The sequence below is a fragment of the Coccidioides posadasii genome, chromosome 2, assembly GCF_018416015.2.
Source record: "Coccidioides posadasii str. Silveira chromosome 2, complete sequence".
Taxonomy (NCBI): Eukaryota; Fungi; Ascomycota; class Eurotiomycetes; order Onygenales; family Onygenaceae; genus Coccidioides; species Coccidioides posadasii.
Window position 1 is genome coordinate 2665352 of NC_089408.1, and position 19309 is coordinate 2684660.

Sequence of the window (19309 nt, forward strand, 5' to 3'; positions counted from 1 at the left end):
ATATAAGCTTTCGGGCGGCGAAATCTCTGGTTCGGTACAGGGCCGTTGCCATGACGAGTAATAAAATTATTGAGCTCGAGCTGACAACTCTGACTTTGAATCACAAGGTTGTCTCTTAGATGTTTGTTATCCCTTTCCGGGTTCCCAGAGCAATGGAGGCTGAATCAACGGCTCCGCGAAAGGAACCAGCGGCCGATAATATCAAAAATGTCATCCCCGTTCAAAACATGGCGGATAGCTCTTTGGCTGCCATGACGCGGGATGGGCCAGTGCAGCACTCGTTACCCACAGGAGAAGTTTCAACGGACACTGGGCAACCTCGGGACGCTGACAAGTCGCTCCAGTCCGTGCCGGCGAAGCCTCCAACGATAGAGAATAAAGCGCAACCAGCGCGAACAGCGCGAACGAGAGGATCAGACAAAGATGAACAAACCTCCCGTCCTCCCCAAGCAGAGAATGACAGCCACAATGCTTGCCAACGCCAAAATTCACACCTAAATCCCACGGATCGATATCGCCCGAATCCTGCTCCTCTACCGACGTCTACATCTACAAAACCACATTCCACACAGCCACCACCACCGCCGCCGCCGCCGCCGAAATCACAACAACACATGTCTATTCCCCCCTTGATCCCCCAAGCAGAAAGGCACAACCTCGAACATCCCCCCGGCTACATCCAAAACTCCGCCGCCATCTCCCTCCCCCCACCACCACCTCCTCCACAGCCCCCAACGCCTTCCTCCACCGGCCACTGGTACTGGTCCGACGCACCCAACCTCTCCGGTGGCAGATACGTCTACTCTGCATCGTGCTCTCCGGCCCCCATCCCGTCGCCATATCCGGGGACGTCTGCGGAAACGTCGCTGGCTTCGCGCGCGGCGCATAGGTACGATTTGTCTGAGAATGATCAGTTTGGGAACGGGGGAGCGGGGTATGATGACAGTGGCTGGGGAGCGGGGAATGCTGGTTATGAATGGGGGGAATGGGCGTGGGAGGGAGCGAAGAATTGGGGACGGGCGATGGGGAATCGGCTGGCGGAGGCGGAGGAGGGGGTGTGGAGGTGGGTGAATCGGAAGGTGTGAGAGGTTTTTTTTTTTTTTTTTCCCTGGGTGGTCGCTTGGTTATAATACCTGCTACCCGTTCGAATATTTCAACGGCATGCTTGCGAGGTTAGGGCGGGCTTATTTTGTTTTGTCTTTCTGGCTTGGCCATAAATACGGAGCATCTTGCGGGAATGTATTTTTTGGACGGGAATTTCCTCTTTTCTCAGGAAATGTAGCTACATAAAATACTCCTGGTGGATGTACCTTGTTATTATGTATAGTACGGACATACACACGGCGCCCCATTCTGCACTGACGGGGGTTACGATTATGCAGTCACATACCCCGTCTGCCATGATGTGTTCTGAGACTGAACATCCTCGATGGGAGAAACCACGTATATTCACTGGATTTGCCCGGTGCTATTTTCCATTTCGTCCAGCAAAGGAACAAAAACAAAAGAAAAAAAAGAGAGATCTTCATGAGGCCGCCCTCTTGACCCCGAGCGGTTCAGTGGATTGGGAGCCGGAGAAGGGGGGAAAATCGATCCGAGGCGTCGGATAACCCGACCACTCCACAAGATCCCGTCGTCGTCCCTCCTCCCAGGGTGGTCAATGGTTACGCTCATGGCTGCCAGCCTTTACGAGGTACATGATCCGTGATGTTGTTTGCGGGGTGCAGTCAGCAGGACGATACAGATGACCAGTCGCCAAGTTCGCCAGCCGCATCGATCCGCCACTCGCGAAAATAAGGCCCTCAAGGGAGGGGGGGGCCCCCACTTGGAAGGTCGACTAAATTCAAACGACCAGAGCTCACTAAATGATTTGGAACAGAAGACTCTTCGGATACTCATCATCGTTATAGGAACTGCCTCTACTTTAGTGCAATACAACTAAGATGACCAAAGCAAAAAAAAGAAGTAAAAGGGCAGGGAAATGGATGCAGAGCACATAGAGCACACATAGGACATGTTCACCACCTAGTGCAGTACAGTAAAGATGACCAAGCAGGCAAACACGTAGTACAATGTACGCAGCATACTTTTTCCATCTCAGATATTTCCCAATCCCCAGTAACTATCGATGCAGCTCCAAGCTAATGAGGCCTGCAGCCTGCCACAAACAAAAGTATTAAGGTATGATATCAATGCAAAAGAAAACGCAGCTATTAAAAGGGAATATGAGGTAGTCTGCCAGAGGAGCATATAAAACAAATGGCCAAAAAAAGTTGTTGAAAGCCTTCCAAAAATATTGGCCAAAGGCTCCATCAAGGAAAAGTGAGATTAAAAACAAGTATGTAATTCGGTTGCAATCAATGCTCGCTCAAACGAAAAGTAGGCTTGTCAATTGCCTGAGTGGAGAGTGGTCGGGCATAACGTCATATCCACAAAAGAAAACGAAACCTGGGCATGAGACAGCAGTTGGATATCTTAAGACGGCTTCTCCTATGAAAGCCGAGTGGAAATAAATGTACAGAGTATCTGATCCTGGGGTATGTATGCACCAAAAAAAAAAAAAAAAAAAAAAAAAAAAAAAGAAACAAAATAACGAAACGCCATGATACCATGGCCAGATGATGGTTTGCTATTCGTTTCCGTCATCTCCCACGACTCTCCTGGACGTTCGTGAGGCTAGATATTTCTGTTGTGATTTATCGCGAATCGAATTGAACCGAATGTCGGGCTTCGTAAAAAAGGAAAGCGATGGCGGTAAGGTAAAGAGAGGTATACCAATGGATTGACGGTTTGTCGCAGGTGTCTTCGGTCCAGCCAAAACATTCAACGAGCAACAAAAAAACCTTAAATAGTTCGTTGATCCCAAGGAAAATCGAAAATGAGTAATTAAACGCCAATTCCCCGTTTTCCCAATTTTACATGGAACCCATCTGCAAAAGCGCTTCGACCGCAGCGCGTTCCTCAAAATTACCGCCGACGCCGTCTGAGTAAGAAAAGTCAAGATTCTGGATAGGAATTGGGCCCGGTGGGGATTTCGTGAGCGTCGACCACGCTGGTCCTCCACCGGAGCCTCCTTTCGACCTTTTCGAAAAATAATTATATGAGTTCTGTCCGCCCTCAGAGCCATTAGGCAAAAATCTCGCTCTGAGGGCGGCAGCTCCAATCTGTTCCCAATCTTCTTCGTCCGTGGCGTCTGCCTCGTCCCAGTCGCCATGCATGAGAGAGTCGTCGTCCGAAGCCTGCGTCGACGAGCAATACGCTCGGTCATCTCCATCTAGAGACATTCTATCCACTTCATCAAACATACTGTGGTCCGTTCTGTCGCCGTATCCCCATTCAGAATGGGAGAACACGGCTGAGTCTGCAGCAAATGATGAACCATACTGGTCTTGGTCGTCCTTCATAGCCAGACCAGCTGAGCCACGGGACAGTCCACGGGAATGAGAATGAGAAAATTCGGTGCAAGGCGACGAGGCGCCAGGGATACGTCGTTTGACGGGATCCTGTCCGCGCCGTTTGGCATCCCATCGACCCCATCCAACCTTTTCAAACTCCACGGCGCCATGTATTCCTCCAGTCTCTCCGTTTCCACCTTTGCCTTCCAGGGCTGCGACGACCAGACGTCGAGCTTTTGCCGGGGGAATCGAAGAGAACCCAGGAAGCGAGGTAGTCAGATAGCCCATGATATGACGTATTGCCAGAGGTCCGTTGCTCAGCATGATATCCGGAAGGTGGTATTTCGCTAGCATCGCTGGCGTGATCGCCTCGGCATTATCCAAAGAATCCAAGGCGTCAGGAACCAACCTGTGGGTGGGTTTCTGGAGGTCGACGGTGTCGTGAAGGTCGATATCCGACTCGACGTGTTCGGAAATGAACGGTGGAGAGTCTGGAGTGTTCATTATGCGATGCTTGAAGCCGTGGGAGCGGAAGGAAGGAGAGATGGAGCTGGGAGGCGTGGGCAACATGGCCGACTGAAGATGCTGGGGGCCCATACCGGCCCTGTCAGGGTAAGGACGACGCGTATCATGGGATTTGGGGATGTCGACGGATGCCGTCTTGCCAGCGAGGGCAATGGAGATGTTGGAAGTAGCTGGACGAAGCGCCATGATTGCAAAATCGAGTTGGGAAGATACTGGATCGTGGGTGAAGATGAGTCAGTACGGAAGTACAAAAAAAGATAAAGGAACAGGAGGAGTATTCAGGTCGGATGAAAGTGAAGAGGATAATTCTCACGTCAGGTAAGACTATCCGCAAGGCCGTCTGAGGGTCCGACAGATTTTAAAACGGTCGATAAATTCGAATGCCAACCGAGCAGGATGGGCAGCCCAGACAGCAGCTGAAGAACAGGGCGTGTTCGTGCGGTCGCGTTTTTGGGGTGGTGGTGGCCACAGCACGTCAGGGGGGTCGACCAACAAGAAGTAGGAGACGGGACTGGCGAAGCAGGAGACAAGAGGGAAACAGAGCGACTGGTCTTTGGTTATAAAGAAGTGGAAATTCCGGCGATGAGAGCGTGTGTTGCAGTTGTGGTTGGATGCTGGGCTGAATGAACGAAGTGATTTGACTGAGTGACTGGCTGATCGATGCTGCGACGGGCGTGTTTGTAACTCCGGCGCTCCTCGCCCTTCCAGGGTACTTTGTGTCTTGTATCCCCGTAACAAAATTGGGGAAGAATGACGCTTGCCAATCACCCGCGGAGGTACCGGCTAGGCCCGATGCGGCCTACTGCGGCGACCCAGCGCCCCACGTGATGGGCTGGGTGGCTGTATTTTACGCTGCGTGCCTTGCTATTTAGGGTTAGGGTGGGTACACGATACAGGTACCTTGGAACCCGTTACATGGCTTACCATACATGACCACTAGTCACGCCCCCGTACATCGTCTCCGGCGCACGAAGTACCAGTGACATCTTCACGATGCGCTTCTCTTTGGGCTGACCCCCCGCGTCGCTGCAATGGTTCACTGGACAAAGCCAGCACTAGCTGCTTTGCTGTTTTACAATCCAACAAGGCACAGTCAAACCAGGAAAAATAAAATCATCGCCCGAATTACCGAAAACAAATCTGTAGGTGCCAGGCAATTGACCAGGTACCGACGGAACATCTGGTGCACATGTACGTAATGGTGCCTTCATCATCGCCGGGGTATTGTGGAACAGCACGATAACCTACCGACTGCTCCAGAACCCGCAGACAATGAGGCCTGTCCAAGGTGCCCTGGGCTCTCGCGGTAAATCAGGTGTCCCCATGTGCGCCTACGACTCGCTGGGATCGCATCAAGCAAGAGCGCATCCGTGAAACGGACGACGAACATGCTGTAGACCAATGAAACATGCGGATGTGCTGCATATGGGATCGCAGTGTACGTACAGAGCCTCTCGAATGCATTTCTCCGTGCGTTGCATTTACAAATTCTTCCGGCATGCATCCTGCTCTGCATGGATGAGGTGGGCACTCCATGACCTAAGACACCTAAGACACGAAAGTCCGGCGAAGACCGGCTGGCCGTCGTTCTTGGACAAACCGAGATACCGAGAACCGGATAAGAGAGCGAGCGAGGAAGAGAGAGAGAGAGAAATAGAGAGATAAAGCCTGGTGAGAGAACCCACAACGGGCATCCTATTGCGTCAGATCCTCACCAGTGCAGATAAAAGTGGTTTTGAGTAACTTTTCCCCCAAAATAGAACTGCTTCTTGTCCTATGCGCGATGGCAACGACGTAATTGGCCCACCACCACCAACAACAAAGTTAACTGTCCAAGGAAGTTTGCGAGACGCGACAAACCTGAATTTCTGATCTGCGCGGGTACCTGGAGGCTTGACGGGTACCAGGTACAACCGACACCCAAATTTACAACTCCGTCCCTCCCAACTGAGGGGTACAGGATTGTCTCGGGTCTTCGTGCTCGCTACTTACCTGTGCACGGGCTGCCGGCGGGCACGTCCCCCGAAAACCCCTCACGAAAAGTGTTATGTTGCCATCGCAGCATTCAGTTACATTTCTCCCAACCTCCTCCCCCTCCTCCCTGTGGCCTTGACCAGGCAGAATCAAGAAGCGATCGCACGAGCGGATAAAACATGCAGTTCGCGACTTAGTTTATGCAGCCAGCCCTATAGTCTATTGGAGAACATCGTCATCCAATCTCGCCTGATTGAGTGGCCGGCATGCAATGTGTTCCATCCGCGCACGTCAATCGCCTCAGTGGCTTGAGCTGTCATTTCCCGTGTTGTTGAGCAGAGCCTTTGCAGGCGATCCACGCAAGCAACACGTCGAACCCGCCCTGTCTCAGGTGTCTTTTCTCTCCCAATTGTTTAGGTAGGTGTCCAAAGCCATGGATGGCATCATAAATTTCGTGCAAACTGTTACGTGCTGAGGCGGACCTATGTTTTCTCTCCTCCCGCTGGATTTGGAAATCCCGGGGAGAGCGTATCATCGATCTTCCTCCTGCATGAATGGGTTTCGTCGCATAATGCGGAGAAAACAGGATTGGAGGACAGAGTCTATCTGGAGTGTTCATTCTGAAGCGGAAGATTGTCGATCACTTGAGAAAGCGTCAATATTCGACTGGTCGGATATGACCTTGGAAATTCCCCGCTGAAATACCTACAGCGCTCTGACACCCAAACTATCAATTTCAGGACTTTGCCGGCGCTTTGATGCCATTCGGCATGGAGTATGGATGCTCCTCTCTGGGTGTTTCTTTCTCCTTCTGTTCAAAGCCATTGGCAGAAGAGACATTATGGGCTTTTTCTGCTAGATGTTGATGGGAGAACTTAGCCAGTGATACCTGCACATATCGTGTGCTTTGTTGCCCCTAGTTGAAGAGCATGAGTTATTCAGCTACTCTCTTGAGTACCAAGAACGGTAAATACTCTTTTGGGCAAATAAGCTGCGATTGTTTTCTTTTCTTTGGGCCTTTGTTCCTATTGTTAGAAGTTCTGTTAAACTCCCTTTGACCCAAGGACTTTTATAACTGAGAACGTCAGTGCCCTTATCATTATCTTGACACCAGGGTGATGCTGTGCGCACACCCCATCATAGCAACTTCTTGCAAAAAGTGGTTGCCGCGGCGCCGTCTGCTTCAACACAAAACTACTCATGGAAGTGAACTCCTCCATGTGTCATGTTTTGATGTTCTGATGTCCTGGTTGAATCATGCCTTGGTTATTATCCATCTTTGACCAGTCTGGACGCGAGTCCGGACCAGTGGGTTCTAGTCTGGTGGATGCAATGCCGATACTAATAACCCAAGCTCTTGATCTTGTAGCGAGGACTATCACATCCATACTTGAAGCAGGTGGTCATAGGCATGGATTCATTGGGGTTTACGCTGTTACCCTCCTGGGAGGAAATAGGGAGACAAATGTATCCATATTATCTGTCCCCAATGTCTTTCCCGACCCGAAATATTTGTTGTGTACATCAACAGCTAACACGAATCAACATGTAGGATGCTGATCTAATTGTGGACACACTCCCAGCCATGATTCAAACAGAACTCCTGAGGGAGGATGGGCGATTTCAACTGAAGGGTTCAAATAAACTCATCTTTGTCCTAGTATGCAACCATCCATTTCACACAATGTCATGAAAATTATTAAATCATATACAGGGCGAATATTCAGGCATTGAACCCATAAATGTCAAAATCCTACAAGGAGGTGCTGATCAGCAAACTGATGTGATTCACATTGCACCATCCGCAGTTCAAGCAGTCCGGACCAGCTCTAAGAGTAGGTCTTCTGATGCTCAGTTGCATAAGACAAAATAACATTCTAACACCAATCGTAGTTCCGATCCTCCACCCTAGCGCCCTCCTGCTCACAAAAGTGAGAGATGGATGCTCGATGTTCAATCCATCCGTCCCATGACTCAAGCCAGGGCTCACGATGACCAGCCTGACATGGAAGCTGCCCTGCGGTGGCTGGTGTCCAAAAAGACTGCGCATAGACTTCGACCTGTATCCCGAGAAACCGAAGGAACATTTGATTCCTGGGCTGAAGCTACTTTACGCGAAGAGTGAGCTGGCGGGATATCTGCTGAAGGACGCCATGTATCGGGAGGCTTTTGCAAGGTTATTTAAGCCTTCTGATAACAAATAGTGCGGCAGACGATGGCTGCTGGCCTTGGCACGATATTCAATGAAATGTGGACTTGGGATGGGGGTTGATTGGTTGGTTTGATAGTCCCCTCTTTGTGAAAAGGCACTGCGCAGGAGAGGGGGATACATGTGACTGACATATGTCCCAGAGATTCCTCACTTATAAATGCGGAATTACCATCCAAATGAATTGAATGAGTCTTGTCGCAACTGAAAGTACCTTTGGTGGTTCCTCGTGAGGTCCCGAAAGGAAGAGGAGAGTCAACACAGCTCGCTTTGTCTGAATTCATTTCACAAAAATACTGTGGCCTCGAAGAGACGCTATTCTAGAGGACTGCACAATCAGGGACATAGATTGGAATGTGGGAAATAGGATCAAATTAATCCTACACCTCCATATATTATAAACCACTACCCATTCTCTCAGTTGAAGATAAAATCAGAGAACAGGATATTTGGATCCTGGGTTAAAAGAGAATAACGAGTCCGAAAAAATCAAGCTCATTGAGTTTCCTCATCCTGATAATTATTTGAAGGTTCAGTATTGCTGATGGATGGAGGCTCTCCTAACTCAAGTCTAAGCGCTGTACCATCCGGTGTCCTCAGAAAGTTTACTGGATTGCTGCCGTTTCATCCCAGACTCGAGCATTGTTGTCCATCATTATGCAGTATCTAGTTGGCAATGAGTATGTCTGGTTTGGGGCATACTGCTGGATTTGGTCTCAGTCCATCTGGTCTTTTAATTGAGAGGGTTTTGAGTCAGGGGAAATGATAACCATGTTCCTGTTGGAGTTCATTCTATAACTGAAGCCCTGTGTAGAATATGCTCGATAGAAAAAAGGGTAATTAAAAAAAAAAGGAAAGAAAGGGCCTGGGTCATATATCCTTGCGAGAGGCACCACTATTCCCCAGAAAATCCAAGTTGACCTTGAAGCAAAGAGAAGGCAATTTCGGACAAAACCATGGACGAGATTGACAGCCCAGGAAGCCACAAATATGCACGAAGCATGTGCAACTGTGGTCAAAGTATATTGAGCTGATTTTTTTGGCCTCCATAGCTGTATAATTTGAGACAGAGAGCGACTTAAGGCTGGGCCATTCGCTTCATGCCTTTGCCTGTCAAATATCTTGCAGACGTGTATTAGGAAGCTGTGAAGTTTGCAGTCAGAAAAACCCATCATCCAAAACATATCTTTCAATGATTTTTTGTCACAGGCAATACTGGTATCACTATGCTCCCATTGGAAGTGAAAAGTGTTGTAGCTGCTTATCCTGATTCTCTTCAGAGTTGCTGGACCTCGCGTAGGGATCTCGTACTAAGCTTTGCGACGTTGCGCTGGCGCAACCAAATAAGAAAATGCCACACTTGGTAGATTGTAGCAGAATACACTTAAGCGTGCTCTCTTCTATCCAAGGACCCAAGAGCACTTTTATGTTGATGATCACATCACAATTGTGTCTTGGCCTTGTCAAGATTCAACCTACGGGAGCAAGACTGCATGTTTTGCTAGACAGGAGAGGGTAGGTTAGTGTCTGCCTTCAAGCAACCTCACAACAATTCTAGGGTTTATAGCTCTCAACAAAAAGATCGAAAGACGGATGTTTGCAATGACCTCAAAGTATTACACACAGGTGACAGGCTGGTTGCAATCTCACCACGTTTTTGACACCCTTGCTTCGCTTGCGGCTTGACTCGAGCCGTCCCTCTAAGGGGGGGGGGGTAACAGTTACATCTCTCCCGAGTCATGCTAGCCGTTAACATGGGGTAAGTCACCGTTCTACAAAAAGATGGGCTGGATTTCTAGATTGTTCTATTGGCTTTGCTACTCTTACCTCCACAAACATGCCTGTAGCATGCCGCACATGGAATTAGCCTTACCTGGGGTCCTTGCATTTGCTGCGGCATTCTTTTCAATGTTGCCACAAAGATTCTGGCATTTGAAGTGAAGCCGTGTTCTTCCTGATCTTTGGGAACCAGTAGCAACCCACCAAAGTCGGCATGTTTTGATGAATGCCGGACATTCATAACAGCGCGGCTGGGATACTTGGAATACGCGGGAACACGGCATGGGTCGTTTGCTCCAACGGCTGCATTTATACCGGCATTTTGCAGCGCACTGAGGTTCCCCAGGCTATTTTCTACTACCCCCAACCCAACACTCTGCTTATTTCCTGTAGCATGATTATGCGCATCAAGTTCATTTCTATAAGCCACATAGAGAGCGGCCTACTTGCTAAGTTCCATTGGTTCTGATTCCATGTGAGGGTATTTTTTGGATGTAGATTCTCGAAGGAGGTGTAGAGATAGGGATGATTTTTATGATGTTTCTTGGTTGATTGACAGGTGCATGTCCATGTGAGTGGTGGAATCCACGGAAGAATACTTCACGCAGTCGCTTCAGGTTTTTATTGAACACAGCTGCAAAGGCTAGTGCCATCCGCGGGAGGACCTGAGTCCTCTGAGATCACGGTTTATGCCTCCTAAGAAGGGGCAGGAAACAGCCCCTGAATATACTAAAGGCCCCGCGTTAGGTGACACCCTTTTACACTGATGAAGTCCACGGACCTTGTTCAGTTTGAGGAGGATGAACTCGTCCTATAGGCTGCAAGGTAGAGCCGGCCGGGAACATTCTGACGGCCGAGTCTACGCCTGTTGGACACAGGATTCCTCCCCCACATGATGGGGAGACGCGCTTGATAGTTACCAAGTCTTGAACACCGACGGAAAAGGGACTCCTTATGGATATCGTCCGCGATTGCAGGATCAATAAACGCGAGTTGTGGGATTTCGATAGGGCAAATTTGCTGCATCAAAGTGTCCGTAAGGCCCCTTGGCGGGTAATATCGCAGCGAATACTTATCCATTCCAGCCCCAATATGGCGGGCCAGACGTTCACACAGCCGCGCAACCATTCCCCGTTTATGTCGTCAAAACCGCAAAAGTAACACCCGACCGATTTTCGGAGCCGACACAGCGTGGCATCAAGAAAAAGAGCAACTTAACTGCCGGTTGGTTTGCTATTAACCGGTATCGGTGATGAGGCGATCTGTGTTCTAGATGTAGAACATATGCCATTAGCCGTCACAAGGTAAGGAAAAAAGAGACACGTCCAAAGAGTAATTCGCCAGGGGATCGCTCCGGCTTGGATAAACTAAATTTTGGTCCCAAGCACCAGACGTGCCGAGGATCCGACCTGAGGAGATATACCGTGAGTTATATAGATGGCAGTGGGAGTTTCGCCGTGGTATCCTCATCTGCTCCTAGACTTACGTCAAACCTGTCTCATCCTCAGGATCCTTTCGGCCCCTCAAACTGCAGGACATAACCCGGTGTTGTGGGATTGTGAACGCAATCCATAAGTTTTTCTCAAGGGCGGGGCTCGAGATAAAATTCTAGTGACTAAGTGGTACTTAGCCAATCGGCCCCACACCGAAAAGTGGTTGATCGAATTCGATCGCCATCACAATCGCGATCAGCGACCTCAGTGGTTCGGTATCCATGAGGATGGCGATCGTTTGTCACAGCTTCCTCAACGTTCCTAGCATCGCAAAGACTATGAAGGTGAAAGAGGCTGGCGAGTGCTGATTGAAGAGCAAAAGGAGCGAGTGACAAGGACAATCCATTTTGCAGTTCTGAGCTATCCTGTTCAAGACGCTTGCATCGTGACTAGGCATTCCCTGGCAAGATTCCCTGCCTTAACGGCTTCTCTTATGATCTGCTTCATCGGGCTCCGACTATTGAAATTCCAAGGCCCCCAAAGGAAATTGCTTGGTGGACGAAAAATTCTCGCCGTCCTTCATGTGCAGTCCTCCACGTGAACGGATATACAGACATATTTACAGAAATGCACATTATACACTGTACATTGGGTCGCTAGTCGTTCTCTTGGGTTAACTAGTTAACATCCTATAAGTACCACGTACAGACGGGAGAGTGTGCTTCTACTCTGGGCAATGTCTGGCGATGCCTCGATTCCACATTTAGGCGAGCCCGGACTTAAGACGATCGCATGCTTTGCTCATACCTCGGGTGTTGCTTTCTGCTTCTGAATGCTCACCAGCACGGAGTACGGAGTATTACTCCGACTTCGTTCTGGGCCAGGAAGACCTCCAGGTTCATTGCCTTCGATTTAATCCAATTGCACGGAGAATTGGGAACCCCTTGAACAGAAACAAATCCGGGAATATATTTTCCAGCACTGGCCAGGGGTCGGCTTTTAACCTGAGATTTGAGCCTCTTTGAAGTCAGGGGTGGTGATTGACTCCGGTGCGGCTAATTTCCCCTTCATCCAAAAATAAACTGCTGGAGGGGGAAAAAAAAAAATAAAATAAAAAAATAAAAATAAAGAATAATTAGAAGGGGGCAAAAACCTCATCCCTGGAATGTCAGTGAGAAGGAACGCATATCAAGAGCATAATAGACGATGAGACAAGTGGTGTTCTGGCTGGAAGGACAAAGACTCGTATCTGAATCATGGAGAGTTGCGCGGTTTGTCCTGCAACTTTGGCCTCTCAAGTAGTCTTGCTGATCCTGAGACCTTCAATTTCAATTGTCTGGTTGTCGAATTGGCGGACGCCCATGAACTTGAGCCCCATATCCAAACCCTGGTTTCAGAAAAGTTCCTAAGCGGCTGGCACATTGTGTGCGGGCTGCGCGCGGCAATCTTGGATATACTAAAAAAATTGGATGAAAGCAAACCTTCCTGTTGCGCGCAGTGCAGAAACACACCTTTGCGAGGGTTGTCTAACCATAAATGTGTTTGGAGGGGAGCGACAGCTGGGATTCTGATTCTGGCTGGCTACTTGCATAGTCGGGACACGCGAGACGATGAGAGGAGAAACAAGCCTGTCACTGCGTGGCATTGTGGAGTGGCGAGAGAGCCCCTGGTCAGGATTTTTTGTTTTTGTCCCCGCAACAGCCCGGCCATAGTACTGTGGGCTAATTTTGCTTTTTGGCCATACAGCCCAGATGATGATAGTATGTATGAACTATGGATGAATTACGAAGAGAGAGAAGTCTGTCCTGCAGACATCTTACCTTTGCGGTTAATCGGAGAGCAGAGTGGCGGCAGCCAAAGTGCGCATTTCCGGACGGCACGCGAGATCTCGAGTGCCAGACGGTTGTGTCGGCGAGGTTGAAACAGCGCCAAGAAGGCCGGTCCCAACTCAACCATAGCGGGAGGAAAAAAGCAATGAGGATTTTTTAAGTTCAGAATCAAAAAAAAAATAAAAAATAAAAAATAAGGAAAAGAAAGGAAATGCAGACTAAAAAAGAAAAAGAAAATAAAAATAAAAAACAGCTGTCAACAGTCAAGCGCGTCATTCCAGAAGATGATCATCGCGCCACCAACCACCATCACAACCTCAACTCGCGAACTAACCGCGTCCACTGCAGCTAAAGCCTCAATGGTTTGTCGACGACTCACTAGCAACACGTTGCCGAGAGAAAGGCGTGGTTCTTGAGTTGAGAGAGCTTACCCACTAACTTTACTCGCGAAGTTGTGGGAAACTGGCCTTGGTGCCGGGCGTTTCTCTGGACGAGCGCCGGCCAGCAGGTTCTTCCTGGTGTGGTCGGCTGTCGAGGGATGATACCTGTCGCCGCCGGAGATTGATGCGGTGGCTCACGGCTAAATGTTCAGGAGGCGCAGAAAATACCTATTATTCCTAGAGAGGCCCCTACGCTTTTCTCCCTCTTGAGTCTCTCTGGCAACTGTGTGGGAATGGCTTGCTGGCGCTCAGATCGCGTGCTGAAATTACATTCGCTGACTCTCATTTGGCTAAACTGCTTGGGATCGAAACTTCCAGGAACTCCGCACCTGGAGGGCGATCCATGGGCCCTCATGCTCGCCCCAGTCCAGGCACGATCTGCTCGTATTGGGCGGTGGAGACGGCCTGCGCTAAACTTACTAACTCTCATCAGAAGCGAAATGCACCATCGACGGCTGGCCCAGGGATTACGCACAACCCAGGCAATCTCCAGACGAAAACGCCAAGGGGGGCCTCTCGCCTGCCAATGAGCGCCCGGCTCCGATGGCTTTCGGCTTCTCGTTCTCTGGCCTCGTCTGGGGCAAACATATCCAGGATCGCGGAATGCTTGTGTGCCCGCCTCTCCCAGAAAAATATGTTCCCGCCGCTCTGTCTTCGAAAAGAAGGTTTTCCTCCTTCTCCGCCGCGCCATCTCTCGCTTCCACATACCGACAGGGCGGGTTCTTCTTCTTCTTCCTCTTCTTCTTCTTCTTCTCCTCCTCCTCCTCCTCGTCCGCCTCCTCCACAATGTGCATAATAATATAGAGGTCCGGCCGTTCCCACCCCCGCGTCATTTGTTCTCAAGTCCATGGGATCCCTGGCCATCCTGGCTGGATCTGGACATCTCCTCGAGAAAAACCAACACGTCGCCCGGCTCTTTTAATCGAACTTCTACTTTCTCTGTGCTTTGCTTCCGGAAAGCTAGCAACCATGCCTGGCGGCTTCCACCCTCCCAAGGAGGTCATGCTCAGCTGGCCTCCGAGAAATTATGTGAATCCCGAGCAGAGGGGTGACGGCGTGGTCATCTTGACTGGAGTGTTTGGTGTACTTATGTTAATCGTGGTTGGCCTACGGCTATGGGTGCGCTTCAGGATGCAGCGTGAGCCAGGCGTTGACGACTACATTATTGCTGCAGCTGTGGTTAGTCCTTGCCTCCAACTTGCCTCGTTCCTGGCTTCAGCTCTCCGTTCTGACGATGCTTTCTCTGTAGCTACCGGCAATTGGCTTGGCCGTCTGCATGGGCCTGAGTATGACGCCCTCTTTTCCGTCGACCAATATAGCCCTTTCTAAGCATCCGTTGCTGATTCGGCTTTCATCTTTTTAGTCAATCCTCTACATGAAGGGTACCGACATATCTGGGATACCCCCATTCAGAACTTCGTTGCAATAATAAAGGTGACGCCCTCCACCACAGACATGGGCTGGATCTATGCTGACAAACATTGGACTCTTGTAGCTGAACTGGATTGCCCAAGTCTTGTGTGTTTTACCTTCCTATATCAACCGCAACATCGCCTCGCTGGGGTACAATAGCTGACCTCTCTTCTAGTTTTCTCTTCAGCAACATATTAACTAAGATCTCTGTTCTTGTGTTGTACATGCGCGTGATCAAAGGCACAGCAAACAAAATCTTTCTTAATGTGGTCAGAGGGGCTATTGGCATCCTTGTGGCCTATGCCACTTCCGGTATTGTCTTGCTGTGCCTGCAGTGCAAGCCGATCACGGCATATTGGGACCAGTTCAACCTTTTAAATCCACCCAAGGGCAAGTACACATGTTGGGATGAAGGCATCCTGCCTCTCTATGCAGTCATCTTCAATGTTTTTACTGATCTGATGGTGACGTGTCTGCCCATGTTCCTCTTTGTGCAGCTGAAGATGCCATTCAGAGAAAAGATGTCACTTGCAGCCGTTTTTGGAATGGGTTTCATGTAGGTTCCCAAGTCCAACTCGCCCGCTGCCAATAATTCCCCCCGCATTGCTGACTTGTGTTATCGCATAGCGTTTGCATTTCTGGCATGATCCGGATATACTACTACTATACCATTTTTTATCGCACCTACGATATTACCTGTACGACCTCCCTTTCGAATTCTCTCCCATTCAATCCCTTGTCTAACCCTTTTCTCTAGGGGTTGCTTATGAAGTATGGATATGGACTGTGGTTGAATGCAATCTTGGAATCATCTGTGCCTCCATCCCACCTCTCCGACCACTCTTCAAACGGTTCCTCCGAGGCACCTTGTACGGCAGCGGCTATCCTCAGAACAGCTACTCAAGCCGAAGTAAGAACACCACCAACCCAGGCGATCACTTCGAGCAGGATGCTCAGTCCTACCATCTCCGAAATACGCCGCGTCATACCAAATCCACCGAGTGGGACAAGGACAGCAATTCTAGCTCCATGCCACTGGAGCGCAATCCTCGAGACGGGATAATGAGGACGGATAACTTTGAGATAACGTATAACCATGGCCTGAGACCTCACGAGGCTCATGCGCCAGTCTGAAAAGATAAACATGAAGCATGGAAAAAGAAAAAAAAAAAGAAAGACAGACGAACCAATCACCACCATCCACCAACCAGAATATTCCGCCCTTTTGTTTTTAGCGAATTTTCCCTCCTGTCAGAATTCTTATCTTCCATGCACTAATGTATTAACTAATGTACTGTACATGCACGACGATAAAAACTCTTGCATACCTTAAACTAATACTGCAGTCCTCTTGATGCAGGCATCAAATTGCATCAAACTTTTCTTGACACAAAGTGTTTAAGCACTCATGGGTCTAGAAATACCCTACATCACATCTCGGCCAGATAAGCAAAGAAAAGCATGGTTATGAAGATGGGGGGGGGCCGCCGCTTTGCATCGCTCAATGGAGTCCGAGGGGAACGTCGAACCCCATCTGCCACGTTTTTTTTTTTTGAGTTTTGAAAAAAAGGCCAAATCCCAAAGAATGTCAATCGCACCACTAGTACTCCGTAAACCCGCCCACACATCCACATCACGCCATATTAGAGCTGATTCATGCAGAGGGACCCGGGCTCGAGAGCGGGCACGTTGGGAGAGGGCACCAATGATGCGGCAGTCACAGCTGTCTTGCAAATCTAAAACACAAATCTGAAGCTGTGACAGGTGCGTGTAGCGGGTTTAATTCTCCGACGAGAAGAAGTCAGAAAAGCCACCCAAGCAAAACAGCGGTGGCATCATGATCTGATTGGGCAGCAGAGGGGGACCACAGGGTCCCTTCAATGCCCACCTCCCGTATTTTTGACTTTTTGGACGGAGTAAGAGCGATTCTTTTTCTTTTTTGGCTTGTGTTTTTCTGGCGAGAATTCAGAAGCAGGAGGCTACTTAAACTAGCGCAGTCGACTACCCCAGAATTTTAGCGCGGAGTTTGAGGTGACAGCCAGCGGAGAATGCTGGACGCACCACATGGCTGGCGAATAGTTTGTTTTTGCGTGATTCCTTGCGCCGATCTTTTTCGCTAGCGAAAAGGCAAAAACAGGGGTGCTTAGGTCAGGTTGTGAAGATTCTCGGGTGGAAGGGGGAATGAGAGCATCCTTTCCAACCGAAACATGATTTTAGTGTCTAACAGCCTCCTTGGTGCCCCGTGGGCTGTCTTTAAGAAGAACCGGGGGGACAAAGGGCTATGCTGATCCCGGGGTCTGCACAGGTATGGCGAGACGTTCTGGGCGGTCCATTTTCTTGGGGACGCGCGATGATCGTTGAGATGTGGAGAGAGTAGATTCGAGAGCAAGCTCACTATCAACGTACCGACTTCGACAGAAATAGCTCATGTCAAGACATGCAGCTCCAGTGCTTGTCCACAATCCCTGTGACCTGCCAATTAAGGCTGATCTGCAACATCTGCTCCATCAGCATCATTCCCAACATGCACTCGGGGCAGAGCCCGCTTCTGCGCTGCTTTGGGGCCGCGGTTTCTCTTATCGCCTTTCCCAGGTGGACCTTTTGCCTGGAGCATCCAATCCGGCGTTCTCTGGACCAAACTGCCTTTTTCCCACAGCACGCCTAAACCTCTCCTCAGCTCAACGGCAACATCAAAAAACTCTGTCCCTACGACTTTCCCGTGGCTATCACCGGTTTCCAACCCCTCACTTAGAATCACGCCGTTCTCACTAATCCAGAACGGACATCCTGCAGCTAAAGCTTTCTTTAAATCAATGTAGATTAATATTTGCGAGTCAGACCTCATTCCTGAGATCACCGAGCCGTCACCACCGCCACCACCACCGGCGGACCGGCCTTTCAACTTTGAAGGAATGACGACGTCTCCTCCATCACCAGTGGGTAGCACTTGAGACAGCGCCGGTCCGGTAGCAAAATGCATTTGATTCCTGCCCATGCACTTAAGACCTCCGGTCTCGAGTATTTTCGGCCACGCCGCGTGGTATGTCCCGTGCACCACCGTCGCCGGAAGGTTGTCATCCTCCAGAGAGAGCATTTTGAGGAGAGACGAAGCCTCGATGGATTTGATGCTGTGGCCTTGTCTGGCTCGAATGAGGTAGTGCGAAGGATCGGTGTCGTCGGCGCTGGCGGCGAGGGCTTGCGCCGTCGCATCTTCGTTAGCCCCGGGGTCTTTGGACGCGTTCTCCTCGGCCGATTGTAGCGCGGCGTCCTGAGTCAGGGAATCATGGCTGTGCGAGCTCGAGGTCGAAGGGACGTAGAGAAGTCCGAATCGTTGCTTATCCGATGATGACACGGCCTCGATGATATCGGGGAATGTCACTTTAAGCGATTTCAGCTTTCTCCATAGCAGCTAGACTCAATCCCAACGGAAAACGAAATTTTCCCACTTTGTTAGCCCCCCGGCCAGGTCAAAACAATTATTGTAAAAAAAAAAAAAAAAAGGAAAAAACAAAGCAGCTGTACGGGTAAAGCGGATGAAAACACACCAGTTCGCCCACATTCGCATAACCTTGACTGTCGATTTTCACACCTTCTCGCTCCGCCGCGTGGCGCAGGACGTAGCTCAGCGCTTTTGAAACCGCTACCGCGCGCGATGGCTCCTTTCTCTCTCCTCTGCCCGCCGTCCTCGCCATCCGAAGAGCTCCTCGAGAGGCTTTGAGTAATCTCTGCAATGCCGTTCGTATCGGATGTCGCGGGAGTGCCCAGTCGCTTCGTTCGGTTCGCGGAGGTGGAGCGGCCGCCCCCGTCGATCCCGTACTGCTGGAGGTATGATGTAAGTGAAACAAGAGCTTGGGTGGGCAATGAAGTTGCTATTTCAGTGTCAGCTTGAGTGGGGAAGCTGTCAGTTGGCGGCTTCAGATCAAAAATGAGGTCAGTGCAAGCTCAAGGAAAAAAAATGTTGTCTCACCATCAATCCTGGCGGGAGTTGAATTTGTATTTGTTCTTTTTGTAACCAACTAGTTCCTCTCCTTTGCTTGGGTGAGGGCGAGCCAGTGCACACATACCGCCCTCACTACCGGAGTTAAACTACGTACGAAGTCCGGATTAAATTGCTTTTTACGAGTCATAATACTCAGAGGAAGCAGTTTCTTATCCACATAGAACAGTGTGACATACATGCAATCGCCCCCGCTGCAAACAAAGCAACCGAGAGCTGATGTGGTGAAAGACGTTACATTGCCAACACCCATCACCTTGTGTGTCCCATAGAGGGACAAGGGTATCATTCCCACAGAATCAGACGCCATTCTCG

The 19309-nt window shown here is 49.8% G+C and overlaps 5 protein-coding genes across 5 annotated transcripts; 3 read left to right on the forward strand and 2 right to left on the reverse strand.

Moving 5' to 3' along the window:
* Window positions 1-152: 152 nt before the first annotated feature.
* D8B26_003396 (uncharacterized protein) lies at window positions 153-1085 on the forward strand (the record flags this gene model as incomplete). The annotated part of the gene is made up of 1 exon (XM_003068346.2): window positions 153-1085. One exon carries the CDS (start codon window positions 153-155, stop codon window positions 1083-1085), a length of 933 nt encoding a protein of 310 aa, XP_003068392.2.
* Window positions 1086-2915: 1830 nt separating this feature from the next.
* Window positions 2916-4106, reverse strand: STB3 (DNA-binding proteins Bright/BRCAA1/RBP1 and proteins containing BRIGHT domain; the record flags this gene model as incomplete). The annotated part of the gene is made up of 1 exon (XM_003068345.2): window positions 2916-4106. One exon carries the CDS (start codon window positions 4104-4106, stop codon window positions 2916-2918), a length of 1191 nt encoding a protein of 396 aa, XP_003068391.1.
* Window positions 4107-7196: 3090 nt separating this feature from the next.
* On the forward strand, window positions 7197-7867 carry D8B26_003398 (uncharacterized protein; the record flags this gene model as incomplete). The annotated part of the gene is made up of 4 exons (XM_066124134.1): window positions 7197-7361; window positions 7447-7554; window positions 7609-7729; window positions 7788-7867. The coding sequence occupies exons 1-4, from the start codon at window positions 7227-7229 to the stop codon at window positions 7865-7867; spliced, it is 444 nt and encodes a 147-aa protein (XP_065980212.1). The 5' UTR covers window positions 7197-7226.
* A 6686-nt stretch (window positions 7868-14553) lies between these two features.
* Window positions 14554-16276, forward strand: D8B26_003399 (uncharacterized protein; the record flags this gene model as incomplete). The annotated part of the gene is made up of 7 exons (XM_003068344.2): window positions 14554-14763; window positions 14834-14870; window positions 14948-15018; window positions 15080-15102; window positions 15173-15553; window positions 15625-15695; window positions 15755-16276. 7 exons carry the CDS (start codon window positions 14554-14556, stop codon window positions 16129-16131), a joined length of 1170 nt encoding a protein of 389 aa, XP_003068390.1. The 3' UTR covers window positions 16132-16276.
* On the reverse strand, window positions 15754-19304 carry D8B26_003400 (uncharacterized protein; the record flags this gene model as incomplete). Its single annotated transcript, XM_003068343.2, has 3 exons — window positions 15754-18406; window positions 18543-18866; window positions 19092-19304. 3 exons carry the CDS (start codon window positions 19302-19304, stop codon window positions 17477-17479), a joined length of 1467 nt encoding a protein of 488 aa, XP_003068389.2. The 3' UTR covers window positions 15754-17476.
* Window positions 19305-19309: the final 5 nt, after the last annotated feature.